The sequence below is a fragment of the Puma concolor genome, chromosome B1, assembly GCF_028749965.1.
Source record: "Puma concolor isolate L17-30 chromosome B1, mPumCon1.1.hap2, whole genome shotgun sequence".
In the NCBI taxonomy this organism is placed as follows: Eukaryota; Metazoa; Chordata; class Mammalia; order Carnivora; family Felidae; genus Puma; species Puma concolor.
Genome location: NC_141670.1, coordinates 83,012,323 through 83,030,402, shown reverse-complemented (window position 1 = coordinate 83,030,402; position 18,080 = coordinate 83,012,323). Strand labels below are relative to the sequence as shown.

Genomic DNA, 18,080 nt, shown 5'->3' with positions numbered 1-18,080 from the left:
CTCATTATCTCTTCCCAATTATTTTAGAAACAAAGGTGACCGTAATTAAACCACAATCTCCACCTTGCTGAAAACCCCCTATGTGTCCTTAAGGAGAATTGAGAAAAATGATAGCTTTGGCACTTTTCCTCTCTTATCTTTCAGCTTAGGTGCTACTTCTGAAACTTAGAAAATAACGTAATTTTTCAGTAGTTTTTATTAGTTCCATTTCAAGCATGTTTCCTTATTTACATGCCAAGTGTTTACTCCCCTAATTTGTGTACCATTTTTACCTTCTAGTGGATTCACCTAAACACCTTTAACAATCATGGTATTGTTTCCTCCCCCAATGTAGAAAAAATCCCCATCAAGTTGATTTGAGAACAGCCAGAGTATTTCTTGAAGTGGCAGAACTCCACAGAAAGCATCTAGGAGGGCAACTGCTCTTTGGCCCTGAGGGCTTTTTGTACATCATTCTCGGTGATGGGATGATCACACTGGATGATATGGAAGAAATGGATGGGTTAAGGTAAAAAAGAAAACAAAACCAAAAATGTTCCCCTTGATGTTCAAATGTCTTAAGTGTCAGCCGGGGAAAAAGGGTCAGAGCAGTGAGTTAAGAGCTGTCTTTGGGAAAAAAAAAAAAAAAAGAACCGTCTTTGAATTATGTCTCCTTGGTTAAACATTTAACTTTTCTTATGGGTGTTTGCATTTGTAAAATGAAAAATTCAGTAATATGCTGATGATATTTTTGGAAGTCGCTATACGCAGATGCTCTAGAATGCATCAGTGCTGTGTGGTTTGCACAATACACAGGCTGGACGCACAAGGTCCAGTGGCGCTTCTGGGGGCGCAGAAAATCCAGGGATTGGCAAAAACTAAGGAACAGATGCAAAATGTAGCACGCTACTGATGCTGCAGTCCTCGGCCACTACTCAGCTGTGTCAAGGTGCTGCCATTTGTGTGAAACCAAACTGCCCCTGTTTCCTTTCCCCACGATATGGAATTCATAACTTTAATAATTTTGTCTCAAATGGGGGAATGATTCTTTTGACTGTGGAGAGACCTTCCCACATTTAGGTTAGGTAAACTATGTAACAAAAGCAGAAAACACTGACCCTCTTTGTCCAATTTCTCAGTGATTTCACAGGGTCGGTGCTGCGGCTGGACGTGGACACAGATATGTGCAACGTGCCTTATTCCATCCCCAGAAGTAATCCGCACTTCAACAGCACCAACCAGCCCCCGGAAGTGTTTGCGCACGGCCTGCACGATCCAGGCAGGTGAGAACACGACCTGCCCCCCTCCCCCACAACCCCGCACCTGCTATAAACCCGAGCCCGGCCAGGATTCGGGAACTGGAAAAAGAATGAGGGGGGGCCAGGCACCGAGCAGCCACGGGTGTTGTCCAAGGTTGCACCTGTAAAATCACACCAGCTCATTATCTCAGCACTCTTTCTTCTATTAATGTGTGAAGCAGATTGAGACGGCAGATTAGACATATGGAAGAGAACAAATTCATGGAGGAAAAGTGCCTTAAAGTTCTAGAGTGTTGTTTTTAAACACTATTGGACTAGTGTAATGATTAAGAGTTCCGTTTTTCAGATTTAGATGATAAACTTTTTAATTTTTCTCCTTAAACCCCTCTAAATGAAATTTTCCACACGCACTGAATGGGGGTGGTAACAGCTTTTGAGGATGCTGTCATGATTAAATGAAAATCTAGAAAAAAAGCAGAGTGCCCGACACACCTGATAGGTTTTAAATAAATTGTGTTTCTTATTACAGCTTCACTTAAATATGATGATGCAGTATGAGTTTGTAAGGAGTTGAGCTCAATGTTCACATTTTTCCACCTGAAAAAAAAATTACAAGTAGCAAAGGAATTCATACTGACCGTTTACTACAATGAACTATAAAGAAAGGAACACTGAGATGTATGTAGAGTGAGAAATTTGGGGTACACTTAAAAATGCTATGGAGTATAATATAGCAATTCTGTGATGAAAGCTTCATCCAATCTGTGGTCTCTTATTCATACTATGGGATATTTGGCCACATTCATTCATTTACTAGCTAAGTTATTATTGCTATTTAATGTTTATTGAGTGTTCACTATGTGCAAGGTGAGTATTTCTCGAACTTTTTATTTTTATAATCCCTCATGCCCTTCATCTCCCCTCCATCAAAGTCCAAGTCTACAGTTCATTTCCTTTTTGGCATCTCAGCAGATCTTAAAATCTGTGCGACAGGGAGTACTTACGGTGGGTTCAGGATGTGGAGGAAACTGTCACATTCCATTCCTATAGCTCAGAACTCGCAGATACCACCGCAAAGCAGCACTTTGAAGTTGAGCAGCCTGAGTCACCACAATCCCACTGGAGCTTTCGTGCAACCTTCCAGGGGTCCTGGACCCTCAGTGCAAAAACACAGGATGAGGCACTTTACAGACCTTGCATATGGCAGGATGCCTATGCTGTAGAGTCTTACCTCCTCCGGCAGCAGAGAGCTTAAGGGAATCTGCACCTCCCTTCAAGAGTATCTCAAGCGGAGAAAGATTTAGTAAAGCAGAAAAGAAAGTAAAACAATTCTTGGCTAAAAGTAAAGCTGACTTGTGTTAAGTACCTTGGGGCAGAGTGCTGAACTCAGTATCTTACACACATTATCTCATTTGTGACATTCAGCAGTACTCTGAGGTCCTGCTGACATTAGATACCGCTCTTTTTCTTTCTTTTTTTTTTAAAGACTTCAATTTTAAAGACGGCAACATTGGACAGAAGGTACAGAGATTTCCCACATGTCCGCTGCCCCCACACATGCCCAGCCTCCCCATTAGCAACATCCCCACCAGAGTATTCCATGTGTTACAATGGATGAACCTACATGGACACATCATTATCACCCAAAGTCCAAAGTTTACATTAGGGTTCACTGGGGATTGTATGTTCTGTGGACTTGGACAGATGTATAAGGACCAGTACCCATGTGTATCCACCTCTTTTTTTTTTTTCTGAAAAGAAACTAAAGGTTAGAAAGGTCAAGTGGTTCCCAGTGGACATAGTATTCAGACAGAGGTAGGCCTGATGGCATCCGGCATCTCCACCTTTGGGAGACCTGGCCTTTTCTTCCAGATTTGTTCTTTTCTTGATAGAAAGTGGTCAAACCTTCTTTTGTCATAGTTCCTCCATCTTAAAAAGAAAGGCAAGATGGGAAAATGTTCTCCCCATCCATGGATTTAGTTCCACCTTAAGTCACATCACGTCTGTGTCATGTTCCCTGCCAGGCATTGTACTCTGTGAATCGTTGAATTAAAGACAATAAAGGGACTGTTGCCACGGAACAACTAACTCATCTTTGGTAGGTCAGGCTTAGAGTTTCCCTATTATGAATGGGATCATTTGGATGCAACAGTTTTTATTTTGTGGCTGTTATTGTTGTTGAGATGATTGCTGTGTGTGACTCTTAACATGTCTTAAGCCCCAGAACCTACTCCCGGGTTGTTTTGTTTTCTAGTTTATTTAGTAGCCCCAAAGATTTGGTTTGGTTGTTAAGTCATTAATGTATTTTGTTGACCTAAAGGAGTGATTCTCAATGGGATTATTTTGCCCCCAGAGAATATTTGGCAATGCCTAGAAACATTTTTGGTTTTCACAACTCTGGTGGAGGGGTTCATGCCACCGACATGCTGCTAAACATTGTACATGCTCAGTACAGAACCTCCTCCTTCCAGTTTCCCGCTCAAAGAATGGTCTGACTCAAAATGTCAAGAATGTCAAAGTTGAGAAACCTGAAAACAAAGCAACAGTATTTTCCACATTTGTGAGAACTTCAGAAGTAATTATATTATACAGCTTCATTCTTCTCGCAACCCAAACTCCATATGCCCAGTCCCTCATTGACTTAAACATTCAACACACATTGAGCCCCTTTGATATTCTTGGGTTTGAATTAGGTAACAGAAACACAGTGATAAAGAAGTTGGAAGGGATCCCTGCGCTAATGGAGTTGACAGTTGGTGGCTTAAGTCATAGAAATATTCTAACCCCAGATTGGGGGTGACGTGAAGACACAGTCAATGTAACATAAAAGACTTCAGTGGTTGTGGGGACCAGCTTTATTTTATACCTTACATTGTAGTGCATGCTTTGCAGCTTGAGCTTTAGAATATAGCCATTCCATGTAAAAACACAAAACAAACACCAAAACGAAGACTGTTTTGTGTATTGCAGATGTGAGTTGCTGCTGCTGAAGGTTCTCCTACCTTCCCAGCATGTTATATATGCAATAGTCCTTAATAACAGCACCAACAAATGTTTCAAGTCAGTGTGTATGTTCATACTAGCGAGAGATACCAAGGAATATTAGGAAATACTCTCCAGAGATCATTTAGCTTCAGCAGAGTGAACAAACAAATCAGGATGTTTCTGCTGAGGATCCAAAGGAAATAGCCCATAGGGTCCTTGCCAGCCCACCAAGGGGTTCCTCTGTCAGGAATCTCCAGTCTCAGTTTAGAAAATACCCTGGTAGGAATTCATGGATGTCTCCTTTTTGTTATGCAGATGTGCTGTGGATCGACATCCCACTGACATAAACATCAATTTAACAATACTTTGTTCAGACTCCAATGGAAAGAACAGATCATCAGCCAGAATCCTACAGATAATAAAGGGGAAAGACTATGGTAAGTAGAACATAATTTGTTGATTTGGCTTTAATTCGGGCTTTGTTTTACTTTAGCATATTCATTGAAGAGAAAAGGATTTCTACAAAATGAGCTTTTGGGAAGGCATAAACACACTGACCCAACAGTGGTAAGCGAGTAAATTGCACACGTTTTTAAAGGTCCAGTGACTCTTATGAGCCCCAGGAATTCCATTTGGGTAATTATCTTTCCAATGGATTAAACTGTGTTCTGTAGGTGCAAAAAATTTAATGGACCTTCAAAAATTAGCTGTTTATATTTTGCTCCTCTGAGAGTCAAGATGAGTAACTTCTAATATAAGGCTGAACTTGTCATAACATCTTATATACAGTGGGAAAAAACAAGTTAAAGGTAAGAAATTCCTCAATCCCCAATATTCTAGTCTCAACAATTAGAAAAATTGTGTTTCAAATAGTAATGTAATTTCTTTAAGATACCCATTGTAGAAGAAAACAAAGTAATTGACATGTAAAGACATGTTATTTACCCACGTCATGAAAATGGAATGTTTAGACATTACTTTTACTAACATGATTACTAGAATGTTTTAGAGATATATATACAAAATAAAGTTGGATAATAATGAAGTCCAAAAATCTTAATATTTTTCAGTGTTTTATTATTTACTCTTTTTGGAGGAAGCAATATATCAAAATTATTATGATTCAGGGAACACAGTAGATTAAGATTATTAAATTGATTGCTTCTTCTATTTACTCATTCAATACAGATATTTATTTAGCACCAGGAATGAAGCAGCTGTGTTAGTTCATGTGGTATTCAGTTATTTTACTTTATTTTTTTTTTCAGGTATTCGTGTGTGCGCGCACACACATCTTATAAAAGCCAAACCAAAGAATAATGTGGTTTGGGTAAAAAATCTCATGAGTCACTAGTTTGATGGAATTTTGGCTATATTTGTAGATTAAACTAAATTCTCTAATCACATTAATTGGGCCTCAGCTGAAACTGGCTACAATATTGATAGCCTTATATTTATGTTTTCAAAACACATCCACAGAATCCCCTCACAATATATACATATATCAAATCACCACAGTGTATACTTTAAATATTTTATAATTTTATTTGTTATCTTTACTTCAATAAAGCAGAAAACAGAAACGAGAACAAAATAACCACGTGTCAGTACTGACTACATGCCAGCCCCTGTAGTAACATTATAAATTTGATTCATTTCATTCACGGAACAACTCCGTGTGATAGGCACTATTATTGGCCACATTGTACAGATGGGGAAACTGAGACACAAAAAGGTTAATTATCATACAACGTAAGTGGCAGGGCCTGGATTTAAACCCAAGCTGACTGACTCCAGAGTTCGTGACCTGGAAGTTATGCTTCCTTGCTGTGCAGTAGTTAAAACTTAATCTTTCCTACTTTTTATAATATATTCACCCTAATTACATGGGAAGGGACAATTACTTTAAAATTACTGTCTCTCCACCAAAGTTTTTGCCTAAAATACTGCCTGTTGATAGTGACTTATTTGACATTAAGCACATAAGTAGCAATTTTCAGATTAATTTGCAACTGGCTTTAGATCTTTTCCATTGCAATTAGTGTACATGAATTCAAGTATATAATGGCATGCATGGAAAGATTAAGATATGTGACTATACACATGTAATTTTAAAAAGAATGGCTGCAATAGACTTTGTTAACCATACAACTCTATAAACAAAACTCTTAAAATAGTTTAAATGAAGATATTACTTGAGTGATAATGTTTTTAAATATACAAATGCAGTTTTAAGGACCTTTTATTTCCATTAAAATATGAACTCTCCAACATTTTATATAACTTGACAGAAGTCTGGATTAATTTACTACATATATGCAGAAGCATTTCTACAAAAAAAATCAACACAAAAAAATTATAATTTTTTAAGTCTTTGGTTCTTAAGTAAATAACCATGATTTCCACAATATCCAGATTCTAATGTCACTGAAAATTTGGTATGTGTGACAATTATAACAGCAAAGCATTCACAGAGCATTCCCGTTTCAGTACGATGCACATGGAGAGTCTTAATATTTGATATGGTTTAAGCAACGGGAATTATTTCTACTAAATATCTACAACAAGGGTTCTGCTTGTGTACTGTGGAACATACTTCAAATGTAAAATAAATGACCATAATAGTATTACTTGGCCTACATTACTTTTATTTCATAAAAAGTATGTTTCATTTGATCTAATGTTACATTTATTTCTTTCCAGAAAGTGAGCCATCACTTTTAGAATTCAAGCCATTCAGTAATGGTCCTTTGGTGGGTGGATTTGTTTACCGAGGATGCCAGTCTGAAAGACTGTATGGAAGCTATGTGTTTGGAGACCGGAATGGGTAGGTTTCCTGGTACCATAATTTCATGTATCAAATGACATATCCATCAATTAGTGGGCAAACTGCCATAAAATATTCAAATGATTGTCTCCCTTTGGGGGTCAGGTCAGGTACACACATAAAGACTATTATTTTCTTTTAGTTCATTATCTATGGTGGTTTTGTTGAAGAACTTCCTAAGAGATGCTTTTTAAACAAATTTGATTAAATTCATAATATAATTTTTAAGAGCAGAGAGGTCTTCATATGGACTTTGCATATGATGTAAGCTTTTCCCTTCATCCTTAACATAAATTTACCATGATAATGAGTTACTTGAAAACTATTGTTATACACGAGTTGTGCAAGTATTTTCCAAATTATTTGGAAATTGGAAGGCTAAGAATTTTTGTTTTTGCCATACTTTTTAGGACTTTTAACAATAGAACTCAGTTTGTCTTTATTGGTAAGAATACTACAAAGTTACATTTTAGCCTAATTTTTAGAGGTCACATTGTAGATAATTAGAAGGAACTCTGTGATGAAACCCAAATTAAGAACCTTGTTTCCCGAGTCACTGGCATTCAGGCATATGGCAGAGCTGATATGCTTGGTCACTAAAAGGAACTAGAAAAGTGTACTGACCCCATGATCTTCCCCCTGTCCCTCTCTCTGATTAATAGCACAGCATGGAGTCTAGTCCTGGAGAGGAAGTATCATTCTCTGGATGAAGGGGAGGGCTTTTCTCATACTCAGGTACTTTTAGTGCCCCCCTCCAAACAAAATATTATCTTTAAGTACTTTCTCCCTACATGAGAATTTCAGAGTATTTGCACACATTATGGGCTATGTTACTTTTCCTTTTAGAAGCCAGGTTCATGGCACAACAATTATTTATTGTGAACTTTATTCTAAGCCTTTTATTTATTTATTTTTTTTAAGCAAACGCCTATTTTCACTGTAAGTTTACGGTATGTTTTTGTTGTAGGAATTTCTTAACCCTCCAGCAAAGTCCCGTGAGCAAGCAATGGCAAGAAAAACCACTCTGTCTCGGCAACAGTGGTTCCTGTAGAGGTTACTTTTCAGGTCACATCTTGGGATTTGGAGAAGATGAATTAGGTACTGTACAAACCATTTCTATTAAGTTGCTTTCTCACTCCCTTGCCCAAGAGGCTTTGTTTTAACAACAAAAACCATTTGCTGATAATGGTAACCTGCAGCAAAGATGACCCACTGTGGAGGTTAGAGATGGCCCAGTCACGTGTTCTTTCCCAATGAGCTTTCCCTGGGCATCTTTTAGTCTTATCTCCACTCCAGAAATATAAAAGTAACAAAGCAGGAAAATGGAAGGCAAGAACAAAAGAGAATTTTTGAGTCCTAAAGAGAGAAAATCTTAAATATCTACTTAAACTTTAAGTAAAGCTCTGTCATTTGTTTCTATTCTCTATCTGAAAGCCTTTCCATGTCTCTTGGAACAAATTTTTAAAAAATTGTTGCAATCTGAGTCTCACCTTATCCTCTATTTCTGATTTTTTTTAATCCATTGGGACATGCAATTTGTGTAAGATAAGCTGAAGTTTTAGATCTGCTTTCCAACAGAATAAAAATGATCTTCTGAATGACAATCTATGGGATAACACATAATATGTTTGTTCATATTTTATCAAAATGTATGTAACTTACAAGCAAAGAGAAGTTGAAACTGGAATGCGATCAAAGAGAAAAATGCTACTGATTTTAAATTATAGAGATAAACATAGCTTTCATAATTACACTGTTTAAAGGTCAGCACCCAAACCATGGCAAACCATGGCTACTATGCTCCCCCAGGCTGAGAGATGAATTTTAGGTGTTAAGAAAGAAGAGTTGTGTTTCCCATCTGAATCCGAATATTTTCTCTAGAAGTCCAGCTTTGGTTTTATTACATCAAATGGGGAATTCATAAGTAAATAGTTTTATGCCATTCACTTAGTTTAACAAGGGACTTAACATGGATTTCAGAGCCACAGGAATACAATGATTTAAAGAAGAGAAGTCCAATCTGTTCTTTTCTTGTTCCAACATTGAAAACATTTACAATTAATTTTCCCTTGGTATCTCCTAGCCCACTCAGAAAAACCAAAGAGATACCCTTTTCCACTGAAATACTCTGTAATGTAATTTAAATTTCATTGGCAAACCCTGGTTTTAAAATATAAATGAGGATTAAATTGTTTGTGGCAGAGTTACAAATGAATATTTAGATGTTGTGACTGAATCATTCTGAGTTCCCCAGACCTTACTGCAAATGACTCACCATCAATCATCCTGTTAGTGTCACCACCGTTGGTCAAAATATCCAAACATCTATCTGCACTTAATACTATGTTGGGAGTAGACCTAACAAATGAAGCATATACAATCCTTACTGTCAAAAGCTACAGCATCGTGTATACTTTATAATTAAAATTAAACTGGCTTTCACTGAATTATGCCTTAATGTGATACTCTTTGGCTTTAATTAAGAGCCCCATGGTGGTGCCTGGCTGGCTCAGTTGGGGGAGCATCCAACTCTTGATCTCGGAGGCATGAGTTCAAGCTTCACGTTGGGTGTAGAGATTACTTAAGAGGGCACCTGGCTGGCAAAGCCTGAGGAGCATCCAACTCTTGATCTCAGGGTCGTGGGTTCGAACCCCATGTTGGGTGTACACATATGTATATGTGTCTGTGTGTGTATATATATATATAAAGAGAGAGAGAGAGACATATCTATCTATATATAGTGTCAACTGGTAAATGCTTTGGAGAAAAGTCCCATTGTGAAGAGGGTTGGGAGCAGAGCAATTTTAAATAGTGCAGTCAGAAAAGATGATATTTATGTACAGACTTGAAGGGGGAAAGAAAAGCCAACCTAGTGGAGATCTAGTGAAGGACAGGAGGCTGGGACAACTTGGGACAGATGCTGTGACAGGTAGAGCCTGGAACAGAAGCTGAGATAGGAACTGAGTCAGGAGCCTGACGAAGAGCCTGAAACTGGGGGGGGGCCTCCTTAGACAGGAGCATGGCACAGGTGCTGCCTCATGTGTACAAAGCCAGGAGGCCACTGTGGCTAGGAAGGAGTGAACAAGAGGGTGAAGCATAGCATATGAGGTCAGAGCAATAAGGGGAGGCATCATAGGCCACTGCCAGGACTTACTTTTGCTCTGAGAGAGATTAGAAGCCATTGGAAGTACTGAAACAAAGGAACGTGATCCAACTTAAATGATGTAACTTGCTTTAAGGATTTTCTGTGGATGGTATGTTGAAATTAAACATGGAAGAACAAGGGAGAAGCAGGGAGATCAGTTAGGAGGCTCCTGCCCTAATCCAGGACACACTGGTATCTGCTTGTTCTGGAATAGTAGTAGGATGTGGAGACAAGTGACTGAATTCTGGATGCACTGTGAAAGTAGACTTGTGAGACTCTCATAATCTTTTTTTTTTTTAATGTTTATTTTTGAGAGAGAGAGAGAGAGTAGGGGAGGGGCAGAGAGAGAGAGAGAGAGAGAGACAGAATCTGAAGCAGGCTCCAGGCTCTAAGCTGTCAGCACAGAGCCTGATACGGGGTTCGGACCCACCAATTGTGAGATCATGACATGAGCCGAAGTCGGATGCTTAACCGACTGAGCCACCCACGTGCCCCAGAGACTCTCATAATCTTTAGGCAAGTGATTTTCTTGAGGCTGTGAGGAGATATATAGAGAGATACAGATACATGACATATACATGTGCATGCACATACACACATATACATACACATACATATATACATATGTACATAGATACAAAAATAAATATAAAATATCCATTTATTGGGACATCTGGGTGCCTTAGTTGGTTAAGCCAACTTCGACTCAGGTCATGATCTCATGGTCTGTGGATGTGAGCCCCATGTTAGGCTCTGTGCTGACAGCTCAGACCCTAGAGCCTGTTTCAGATTCTGTGTCTCCCTCTCTCTCTGCCCCTCCCCTGTTCACACTCTGTCTCACTCTCTTTTTCTCAAAAATAACTAAACATTAAACAAATTGAATAAATAAATAAAACAAAATATCTATTTATTTATATGAAATAATCTGCTTCGACAATAGGAAGTAAGGCTTTATAATACTGTAAATTAACTTACTGTATTTCACTTTTCACAGGTGAAGTTTACATTCTATCAAGTAGTAAAAGTATGACCCAGACTCACAATGGAAAACTCTACAAAATTGTAGATCCCAAAAGGTGAGATCTTTTTATATTCCTTTAAGTCAAGTAGTTTGTCCAAGTTGTTTTAGTGTCTTCACATTGAGGACGATGAATTGCAATTAGCAATCAACAAAGATGAACACTTCTGCCTTGTCCATATGCCAAGTGCTATCCTGGGAGAACCCTCCACTCCAGTCTATGAGGGCTAGACTTGACCCTGCTGAACTTTATAAGCCCCATTGTGTCCACATATGCATGTCATTCTTGTTGCCATCGGAGAGCAGCATTTGATTTGTGGAATCAGCATCCTCAGTTACACGCCAGAAGAGGACCCAAATGTGAAAGGTATTGGCTTTCATGTTGGAAGCAATAAACCTTCCTCTTGTCTCTAGAAAACTAGAAACATATTGGCAGACATTATAGCTATTCAGTATGATTTTTTTTGTCAGGTAATCAAGATAAGCTATTTGGCAGTTTCAACATCTGAGCCTCATTTCAAAACTATCTGGAAGCTCACAGCTGTCATGCAGGCTAATGTGACTAAACAAATGGAAACGAAAGAAATGTTGTCATTTACCTCAGCAAGAGGAAGATTTGATGTTTAATCTTCAATTTTTTTTAATGTTTATTTATTTTTAAAAGAGAGAGAGACAGAGACAGAGCATGAGCATGAGCAGGAGAGGGGCAGAGAGAGACAGAATCTAAAGCAGGCTCCAGGCTCTGAGCTGTCAGCACAAAGCCCGACGCGGGGGCTCCAACTTGTGAACTGCGAGATCATGACCTGAGCCGAAGTCAGATGCTTACCTGACTGAGCCACCCAGGCACGCCTAATTTTTATTTTTTTAATGTTTATTTATTTATTTTGAGAGAGACAGAGAATATGAGCGGGGGAGGGGGCAGAAAGAGAGGGAGAGAGAAAGTCCCAAGCAGGCTCCAAGTTGTCAGTGCAGAGCCTAACAAGGGGCTCGATCTCAAGAACCATGAGATCATGACCTGAGCTGAAATCAAGAGTTGGACTGAGCTATCCAGGTGCCCCGAATGTTTAATCTTTTAAATAACATATTTATCCCCCTTGCTCTTTTCCACCGACACATCACAACATTGTTATCTTGAATCATAATTAGTCAGTTCTTAATTTCATGGATAAGTCAGAACTATCAGAAGCTGATAAAATTATATACTGTCAAACAGATATTAGCCATGAGTTCAGAAATAACTGTTACAGAACCTAGGTGTCCTCAAATACCACTACCGCTGAATGCACTATTGCCAGACTCTAGCTCCACCAGGGTGTGAATTTCAAAATCTTTCTGTATTAACTTATCTTCCTGAGCCCATTTGCATATTTAAATTCCCAAATTTCACATCTCTTTAAAAAAAAATTTTTTTTTTTCCAACGTTTATTTATTTTTGGGACAGAGAGAGACAGAGCATGAACAGGGGAGGGGCAGAGAGAGAGTGAGACACAGAATCGGAAACAGGCTCCAGGCTCTGAGCCATCAGCCCAGAGCCCGACGCGGGGCTTGAACTCACGGACCGCGAGATCGTGACCTGGCTGAAGTCGGACGCTTAACCGACTGCGCCACCCAGGCGCCCCTAAAAAATTTTTTTTAATGTTTGTTTATATTTGAAGGAGAGAGAGACAGAGAGTGAGCGGGGAGGGGCAGAGAGAGAGGGAGACACAGAATCCGAAGCAGGCTCCAGGCTCCGAGCTGTCAGCACAGAGCCCTACGTGGGGCTTGAACCCTCAAGCTGTAAGATCATGACCTGAGCTGAAGTCAGACACCCAACCACCTGAGCCACCCAGGCGTCCCTCACGTCTCTTTTAGAAGAATAAATTCCAATATCTAAAAAGTTTGCTAAAAGCAAATTTACACTTTAAAATATTATCTGTAAGTTATAGTGTATGTTTTTCCTCCAGAAAACAAAATAGAGAGTTTTGTCCTCTTCCCATACCACAAAACACTATCTTTCTTGAGAAAAGTGTAAGTTAACATTGGTACTACAGAACAAAAAAAAAAGGAGTGATCAGTCCTAAATGGTCTCTTGGCGTATCATTTTCTTCCACGATAAGAGAAGCACCTATTTACACGTTGTAGATCCTTTCCTCCTTGGATATGAAACGAATGTCCTCTTTGCGAAAAGCAAAGTGATGAATGAAAAAAATAACAGGCACTTCAGTGGTGGTTGAAGTTGGCAATATTAAGAACAAAAATCGAACTTACGTTAATTCACAAAGTAAGCATTCTAATGATTCATAATGGTGTCTGTCTAGGGATTTCACTCAGATCTAATGCCCTTCGTTTCAAAATAGTCATTGTTATTTCATTAGGTTTGTCAAAGCTGATATGCTTTTACAAGCTTCCTGGTAGTCTTATAATGAATTCTTCCTCCTTCTCACAAAATCTTTCTCTCGTCATCTGGATTGTTTAGTCTGCTGGTGGTGAGCTGAGGTGAATTTTACACCTTCAATCCATTATTCGTGTCTAATTAGCAGGGTTTCCATAAGGGACCTTGGCTTTGTGATCTGAGGGCCTCCTCTAGTAGGGTGGTCTCAGAGTGACATACCTGAAAAGTCCTGACTTCTCATTACAGTGCCTGTTTCTGCTGAGTCCTGTCATGTGTGGGGCCAGGGTTCAGATGTGTGTTTGGTTTTCAGAAGGTGGGGGTAGTAACAGAGTCCCAAACACACTGTCCTTGTACACAGGCAAAGACATAAATTTTAAGATTAAACCAACTATAAGAAAACAAATGTTTTCATAAACATTTGTTGGGAGCCTCATGCTGTTTCAATTTGGATGCCAACGTTTATTATTATAGTATTTCTCCCTGGATGAGTTGAAGTTCTATAGAAGCAGACCCTTTAGTGTACGTGAACGGGATTATTTTAGAAACGTGAGCTAATTACTAGCTTAACATTGTTCAGGATGTCTGCTTGAGAGCCAAACTGTTTCTCCAAAACTTTTGAGAGAGAATTTGAAGAAAAAGCCTCATGAACTAAAGAAAACAATAGATAGACATTTCTTGTTATACCTAAAATCTAACTCAAATTAAAATCTTAGGTTAATTGAATTCTTGTGGAGGAGTTCCCAGACTTGTAACAATAATGTTTTCAGAATCATTACTTTCAAACAGCACTTGACTCATGGTCCTAGAAGAGAATAACACCAAATTATAAAATTTTTATATTCTATATTACATGTCATAGAAATTACATTCTTACTCACTATAAGATTTATGTTTTTTCTGTTTTTCCCTGCACACACACACACACACACACACTCACATATAACAAAGACGAGAGAGTTTAAAAACCATATGCAACATTCTTAAGTCATTTTGGCTAAACTAGATTAGGTTACAGCATTAACCTCAGGCTATAAGGACAATTTGGCCTAATGCTATTTGTTACATAAGCATTTACATAAGCTTAAAATTATTTTACACTGGGCATCCTTCTCAGAAAAGGATGGCAAGATAACCTGTTAGAAAAATCAAAACTCATTATTTATCATTTAAAAACATGCAAATTCAATAACACTACAACCAGGTTTTCCTAAACGTTAACTAGAACTCAGGAGTCATTTAAGGGAAAAGTAGAGAAAATGAATTTTCCTTCATGTTAGAACATTGAGGGGCACCTGGGTGGCTCAGTCAGTTAAGTGTTCGACTTCGGCTCAGGTCATGATCTCTCAGTCCATGAGTTCGAGCCCCACGTCGGTCTCTGTGCTGACAGCTCAGAGCCTAGAGCCTGCTTCAGATTCTGTGTCTCCCTCCATCTCTGCACCGCCCCTGCTGGCACTCTGTCTCTCTCTCAAAAATGAATAAGCATTAAAAAAGTAATAAAGAACATTGAACACACTTCAGGAATATTGTCAAAGTTGAACCACTTGCATCTCGTGACAGAGTGGAGTTAGGATCAAGTCAATACCAATCACCCAGCTTCCTGAGTCAACTCACTGGATCCCCAAAAGTCTCTAATATTGGGTCCTGCCTGCCCCATCTAGGGGAGCTCCTTTGGCCAACAGTTCCAGAAAACAGATTTCAATACACTGAGTACAAGAGGTGGGCAATAATTTTAGTTTCACCAAAATTTAGTGCCATCTAAGACTAATCAAGACTAGGAATGAGTCCATCTTGTCAGGACACAGAGTCAACTGGTCTTGTCTCTGAATTTTCCTTACCGAAGGACCCTGCATGAAGTTATTTAACTCTACTGTGCCCCTTTGCTCATCAAGAGAGTACAGCTGATCATTCTGCCCCTTCCTCATTTCTGTGGAGTGCCTTTGAAGATAGTTAAGTAATACATTTAGAACATAGTTAATTCTGTAGTATTGTTGGTATTCATCCTATGCATTCAAGAATTATTTTCATGTGGAGCCCTTGGCTGGCTCAGTCGGAAGAGCGAGCGACCCTTGATCTCAGGGTCGTGAGTTTGAGCCCCGCGTTGGGTGTAGAGATCACTTAAATAAAACCTTAAGACAAAAACATGTATATAAAAAAAAAAGAATTATTTTAAGGTGATCTCTTCCGTTTTCAGGATCTCTTCCCCAAATTGGGGTAAAGATGTTGGTGGAGCTTTCAAGAGCTCTTAATACTTAGTTTCCAAAGACCAAACATCATGCCCTGGTTGCTTGCTCTGAATTAAATCTTTTCAGAACCAAACAAATGCTCCTGTGGGGTGGAAATTAAAGAATTCTAACAGTTACATACCGTCCAAGATTTATTTTTATAGAACATAATTTTTTTTCATACCGCTGCCAAAGATTCTTTAATTTTTGTGTCAGATGAACTTAAACCAAATGACCCCCCCTTTTTTTTTTATTTTGAAACATTTCCAGGGTTATTTCTCCAGGAATCTGTAAAACAAAATTCTTCCTAATCATATTGATTTAATTACCATGTAGCCAGTCTTGCTCTATTTTAACATAGTGCTTATCTGTTATCCAACCACGTCACACAAGACCATTCCCTCAAGAGGTCTACAAATTAACAATGCAAATCCCAGGCTTCAGAAGTCATCTTATAGAAACGTTGTATCTTCAGACTCCTGCAGTGACCAGTACCAAAAACTGCTCCCCATGCCTCCTCCCCATTTCTCCCCTCCATGGCCCTACTTACTGCCTTTTGTTTATTTTTTTCTTAATATCCTCATCCTACTCCTTATTATCCTGGATGCTGAAGAATACTTAAAAAAAAAAAATCACTTCATAAGAGGAAATCAGTTGTTTATCCTTCGCATATGTCTCAGGGAGCCTGCACGCAGCCCTGCCATCCTAAGGAAAGTCACACATAATAGAGAGGCTTTAGCCCAATAAGCCAGTCTAGTCCCAATTCATCAGTCAAAGTTTTATGCAAGTGGCCCCCCTAGGTTGATAAATCCCCACAGTGCCTGTTGACCCAGCTGCCGAGTCCTCTTGCCGCAGGCGGTGTTTTCATGGCCACCCTGACAGTAATACAAACTGTTTAGCAGCTCCATTGACCTTTCAACTATTAACAGGGACACAGGCTCCACTAGGGACTAGTTTTCAAACATGACAGAATTTCTTAACAGTAAAGGTCATGAACAAGTATATGCCCTATAAAAATCCATTCAGCATGGTGGATTTGAAGTCTAAAAGACAAGGATGCATGTCTTACATGTTTTTTATTACTCTTCTTCTACATATCGGATAACTACAAATGGATATATTCTTATCTGCCAGCTTGTATTTTATTCTTAATGAGCTATACTTTATGTTGCGATGCATAACACAATTTTGACTGACAAATCCTTTCTAAGCTGCTGTATAGCATTTGAAATTTTGAGGATAATATTACAAAAGAATGGGATAAGATCAAACTAAAAACTTCTATGAATGAAGGAGCATGCATGCATAATGTATGGTAATGACCTAAGAATAACTGGAATTTTGGTCATACTTTACTAAGATTTGCATATGGATACGTATGCACACACATTTAAGCCCACTCAGGTAAGCCACACCCTGCTGCCTAGAACCCCCACCTATTTCAAAATAAATAGAAAATATTATTTAATAATTTATGAAAAAAAATCATTGTCGCTTAAAATGCTTCTATAAGGCGTTCTTTCTCTCTCTCTCTCTCTTTCACTCTGTCTCTCTCTCTATCCGTATATATACACACATACATATATATATACATATGTATATCCATATATATGTGTGTGTGTGTGTGTGTGTGTGTGTGTGTATCTTATTTCCTGGAGATGTGACATATGACCACAGCATTCAAGGGAATTTTCTGCTTTATACTAATTGTAGTCTCTCTTAAGCTATCAGTTTTGAAATGTTGAAATATCAATTCCTAGAATTAATTGTACAGATTGCAATGAAGACTTCATTGCCACCGAAAATGAAAAATATGAATAATGAAGAATATATTCTTCAAAATAAGACTCTTCTGTTGAGTAGAAAATTCTTTTTTTTTTTAATTTTTTTGTTTATGTTTATTTATTTTTGAGAGAGAGAGAGAGAGCATGAGCAGGGGAGGGGCAGAAAGGGAGACACAGAATCTGAAGCAGGCTCCAGGCTCTGAACTGTCAGCACAGAGCCCAACACGGGGCTTGAACCCATGAACCATGAGATCATGACCTGAACCAAAGTCGGAAGTTCAACTGACTGAGCCACCCAGGGGCCCCAAGAGTAGAAAATTCTTAAAAGCTTTTCTTTTTAATTCCCATGTTACTCCCCTGCCTAGGGCAATGGTGAAGTCAGATATTATTAGATCTCCTGAATATTTTGTACTTTCATTGTAAGGCAATGTGTCATCAGATATTGCAGTAATTGAGATAAAAGCAGATTTAACCTTGCATAAAACAGTTC

At 38.7% G+C, this 18,080-nt stretch overlaps 1 protein-coding gene across 1 annotated transcript in view; it reads left to right on the top strand.

Moving 5' to 3' along the window:
- The window catches only part of HHIP (hedgehog interacting protein), a 97,097-nt gene that overhangs the window by 59,342 nt on the left and 19,675 nt on the right, over positions 1-18,080 (top strand). Inside the window, exons 6-11 of the mRNA XM_025921773.2 lie at positions 335-508; positions 1,119-1,262; positions 4,539-4,660; positions 6,927-7,050; positions 8,018-8,148; positions 11,190-11,271. Of these exons, the coding sequence (XP_025777558.1) occupies positions 335-508; positions 1,119-1,262; positions 4,539-4,660; positions 6,927-7,050; positions 8,018-8,148; positions 11,190-11,271 (777 nt within the window). The remainder of the gene's footprint in view (positions 1-334; positions 509-1,118; positions 1,263-4,538; positions 4,661-6,926; positions 7,051-8,017; positions 8,149-11,189; positions 11,272-18,080) is intronic.